Source organism: Salmo salar, chromosome ssa02 (assembly GCF_905237065.1).
Source record: "Salmo salar chromosome ssa02, Ssal_v3.1, whole genome shotgun sequence".
NCBI classification, from domain to species: domain Eukaryota; kingdom Metazoa; phylum Chordata; class Actinopteri; order Salmoniformes; family Salmonidae; genus Salmo; species Salmo salar.
Genome location: NC_059443.1, coordinates 83,934,988 through 83,939,987, shown reverse-complemented (window position 1 = coordinate 83,939,987; position 5,000 = coordinate 83,934,988). Strand labels below are relative to the sequence as shown.

At 51.2% G+C, this 5,000-nt stretch overlaps 1 protein-coding gene across 1 annotated transcript in view; it reads left to right on the top strand.

Annotated features, from left to right (window-relative positions):
• Nucleotides 1-5,000, top strand: part of LOC106595425 (broad substrate specificity ATP-binding cassette transporter ABCG2) — a 29,636-nt gene that overhangs the window by 19,347 nt on the left and 5,289 nt on the right. The window contains 2 exon segments of the mRNA XM_074112244.1: nucleotides 3,193-3,353; nucleotides 3,630-3,781. Coding sequence (XP_073968345.1) covers nucleotides 3,193-3,353; nucleotides 3,630-3,781 — 313 coding nt within the window.

The window sequence follows — 5,000 nt, the reverse complement described above, 5'->3', positions numbered from 1 at the left end:
TGTAGACCCTAACCCCATAGACCCAAACCCCTATAGACCTTAACCCCTGTAGACCCTAACCCCTACAGACCCTAACCCCATAGACCCTAACCCCTACAGACCCTAACCCCTACAGACCCTAACCCCTACAGACCCTAACCCCATAGACCCTAACCCTTACAGACCCTATCCCCTACAGACCCTAACCCCTGTAGACCCTAACCCCTATAGACCCTAACCCCTGTAGACACTAACCCCTACAGTCCCTAACCCCTACAGACACTAACCCCTGTAGACCCTAACCCCTACAGACCCTAACCCCTGTAGACCCTAACCCCTATAGACCCTAACCCCTGTAGACACTAACCGCTGTAGACACTAACCCCTACAGACCGTAACCCCTGTAGACCCTAACCCCTGTAGACACTAACCCCTGTAGACACTAACCCCTGTAGACACTAACCCCTGTAGACCCTAACCCCTACAGACCCTAACCCCATAGACACTAACCCCTACAGTCCCTAACCCCTACAGACACTAACCCCTGTAGACACTAACCCCTACAGACCCTAACCCCTACAGTCCCTAACCCCTGTAGACCCTAACCCCTACAGTCCCTAGCCCCTACAGACCCTAACCCCTACAGACACTAACCCCTACAGACACTAACCCCTGTAGACACTAACCCCTGTAGACCCTAACCCCTACAGACACTAACCCCTACAGACCCTAACCCCTGTAGACACTAACCCCTGTAGACACTAACCCCTACAGACCCTAACCCCTATGGTCCCTAACCCCTGTAGACCCTAACCCCTACAGTCCCTAACCCCTATAGACCCTAACCCCTACAGACACTAACCCCTACAGACCCTAACCCCTGTAGACACTAACCCCTGTAGACACTAACCCCTACAGACCCTAACCCCTACAGTCCCTAACCCCTGTAGACCCTAACCCCTACAGTCCCTAACCCCTACAGACCCTAACCCCTACAGTCCCTAACCCCTACAGTCCCTAACCCCTACAGACCCTAACCCCTACAGACCCTAACCCCTACAGTCCCTAACCCCTACAGACCCTAACCCCTACAGTCCCAACCCCTGTAGACCCTAACCCCTACAGTCCCTAACCCCTGTAGACCCTAACCCCTACAGTCCCTAACCCCTACAGACCCTAACCCCTACAGTCCCAACCCCAGTAGACCCTAACCCCTACAGTCCCTAACCCCTACAGTCCCTAACCCCTGTAGACACTAACCCCTACAGACACTAACCCCTACAGACCGTAACCCCTATAGACCCTAACCCCTGTAGACACTAACCCCTACAGACCCTAACCCCTACAGACCCTAACCCCTACAGACCCTAACCCCTACAGACCCTAACCCCTGTAGACCCTAACCCCTACAGACCCTAACCCCTACAGACCCTAACCCCTACAGACCCTAACCCCTACAGACACTAACCCCTACAGACACTAACCCCTACAGACCCTAACCCCTACAGACCCTAACCCCTACATTCCCTAACCCCTACAGACCCTAACCCCTATAGACCCTAACCCCTGTAGACATTAACCCCTACAGTCCCTAACCCCTACAGTCCCTAACCCCTACAGACCCTAACCCCTATAGACCCTTACCCCTGTACACACTAACGCCTACAGTCCCTAACCCCTGTAGACCCTAACCCCTACAGTCCATAACCCCTACAGACCCTAACCTCAACAGAGCCTACCCCCTGTAGACCCTAACCCCTGTAGACCCTAACCCCTACAGACCCTAACCCCTATAGACCCTAACCCCTACAGACACTAACCCCTGTAGACCCTAACCCCTATAGACACTAACCCCTGTAGACCCTAACCCCTGTAGACACTAACCCCTGTCGACATTAACCCCTACAGACCCTAACCCCTACAGACACTAACCCCTACAGACACTAACCCCTACAGACCCTAACCGCTACAGACCCTAACCCCTGTAGACACTAACCCCTACAGACCGTAACCCTATAGACACTAACCCCTGTAGACACTAACCCCTACAGATCCTAACCCCATAGACCCAAACCCCTGTAGACCCTAACCCCTGTAGACCCTAAACCCTACAGACCCTAACCCCTTCAGACCCTAACCCCTTCAGACCCTAACCCCTACAGACCCTAACCCCTACAGACACTAACCCCTACAGACACTAACCCCTGTAGACACTAACCCCTGTAGACACTAACCCCTGTAGACACTAACCCCTACAGACCCTAAACCCTACTGACCCTACCAGGTCAGCTAATCACTGAGCTCTGTCTGAACCCGCACAGCGAGAGTTCTAACCCCTGTAGACACTAACCCCTGTAGACCCCAACCCCTACAGACTCTAACCCCTATAGACACTAACCCCTGTAGACACTAACCCCTACAGACCCTAACCCCAAAAACACTAACCCCTACAGACCCTAACCCCTACAGACCCTAACCCCTGTAGACCCTAACCCCTACAGACCCTAACCCCTATAGACACTAACCCCTGTAGACACTAAGCCCTACAGACCCTAACCCCAAAAACACTAACCCCTACAGTCCCTAACCCCTACAGACACTAACCCCTGTAGACACTAACCCCTACAGTCCCTAACCCCTACAGACACTAACCCCTGTAGACACTAACCCCTACAGACCCTAACCCCTACAGTCCCTAACCCCTGTAGACCCTAACCCCTACAGTCCCTAACCCCTACAGACCCTAACCCCTACAGACACTAACCCCTGTAGACACTAACCCCTGTAGACACTAACCCCTGTAGACCCTAACCCCTACAGACACTAACCCCTACAGACCCTAACCCCTGTAGACCCTAACCCCTACAGACCCTAACCCCTACAGACACTAACCCCTGTAGACACTAACCCCTACAGACCGTAACCCCTATAGACACTAACCCCTGTAGACACTAACCCCTACAGACACTAACCCCATAGACCCAAACCCCTGTAGACCCTAACCCCTGTAGACTCTAAACCCTTCAGACCCTAACCCCTACAGACACTAACCCCTACAGACACTAACCCCTGTAGACACTAACCCCCACAGACCGTAACCCCTGTAGACACTAACCCCTGTAGACACTAACCCCTGTAGACACTAACCCCTGTAGACACTAACCCCTATAGACCCTAAACCCTACTGACCCTAACCTCTCCTCCCCTCTCTAGAGGAGAACTGTGACAACAGCAACCTTCTGGCAGTGAGCTACAGACAGTCGGCTCAGTACCAGAGGGTGGTGGAGGAGCTGGACCATTTGACCTAGGGTCTGGAGGGAGGGGTTGGAGGTCAGGGACAGAAGGCCGACTACGTCACCTCCTTCTGGTACCAGGTCAGCTAATCACTGAGCTCTGTCTGAACCCGCACAGCGAGAGTTCTAGAACTATAGAGTGGAGGATTCTAGAACTGTAGAGCTGAGAGTTAATATGGAGTGTTTGTGTGTTTGTTTGTGTGCTCTGAGTTTATCATTAATTAAGTTGTAAACTCATGATGAACTTTGGGCAACCTTGCACTGTATGAAAAGTGTTCTCTAGATGTGTGGTTGTGTATTATTATATCATGTGTTGTAGAGGAGGATAGTGTGTGACTGTGTGTATGTGTTCTGTAGATAAGGATAGTGTGTGGTCGTACGGTGATGAACTCTCTCAGGAACCCCCAGACATCGTACGCTCAGCTTGCCCTTAACATCTTCTTCGCTCTGCTGGTCGGCCTCATCTACTACCAGATCCCCCTGACTCTACCTGAAGCCCTACAGAACAGGTACCTGTCTGTCTGTCTGTCTGTCTGTCTGTCTGTCTGTCTGTCTGTCTGTCTGTCTGTCTGTCTGTCTGTCTGTCTGTCTGTCTGTCTGTCTGTCTGTCTGTCTGTCTGTCTGTCTGTCTGTCTGTCTGTCTGTCTGTCTGTCTCACAGTGCAGCAGTATCTAACAGGTAATATATAACAAATTCCACAACAAAACCTGATACACACAATCTAGTAAAGGAATGGGATGAGAATATATACATATAAATATATGGATGAGCAGTGACAGAGCGGCTAAGATGCAATAGATAGTAAAGAATAGATAGTGTAGGATGCAGTATACAGTATATACTTAAGAGATAAGAAATGCAAGATATGTAGTGTTCCATTTATTAAAGTGGTCAATGATATCAAGTCTGTAGGTAGGCAGCCACCTCTCTGTGCTAGTGATGGCTATATAACAGTCTGATCGCCTTGAGATGAAAGCTGTTTTTCAATCTCTCTGTCCCAGCTTTGATGCACCTGTACTGACCTCGCCTTCTGGATGGAAGCGGGGTGAACAGGCAGTGGCTCGTGTGGTTGTTGCCCTTAATGATCTTTATAGCATTCCTGTGACATCGGGTGCTGTAGGTGTCCTGGAGGGCAGGTAGTTTGCCCTCGGTGATGCGTTGTTCAGACTGCACTATCATCTGGAGAGCCTTGCGGTTGTGGGCGGTGCAGTTGCCATACCAGGCGGTGATGCAACCCAACAGGATGCTCTCAATTGTGCATCTGTAAAAGTTTGTGAGGGTTTTAGGTGCCAAGCCAAATTTCTCCAGCCTCCTGAGGTTGAAGAGGCGCTATTGCGCCTTCTTCACCACACTGTTTGTGTGCGTGGACCATTTCAGTTTGTCGGTGATATGTACACAGAGGAACTTAAAACTTTCCACCTTCTCCACTGCTGTCCTGTCGATGTGGATATGGGGGTGCTCCCTTTGCTGTTTCCTGAAGTCCACAATCATCTCTTTTGTTTTGTTGACATTGAGTGAGAGGTTATTTTCCTGACACCACACTCCGAGGGCCCTCACCTCCTCCGTGTAGGCCGTCTCGTTGTTGTTGGTAATCAAGTCTACCACTGTAGTGTCATCTGCAACTTGATGATTGAGTTGGAGGCGTGCATGGCCACGCAGTCATGGGTGAACAGGGAGTACAGGAGAGGGCTGAGCATGCACCCTTGTGGGGCCCCAGTGTTGAGGATC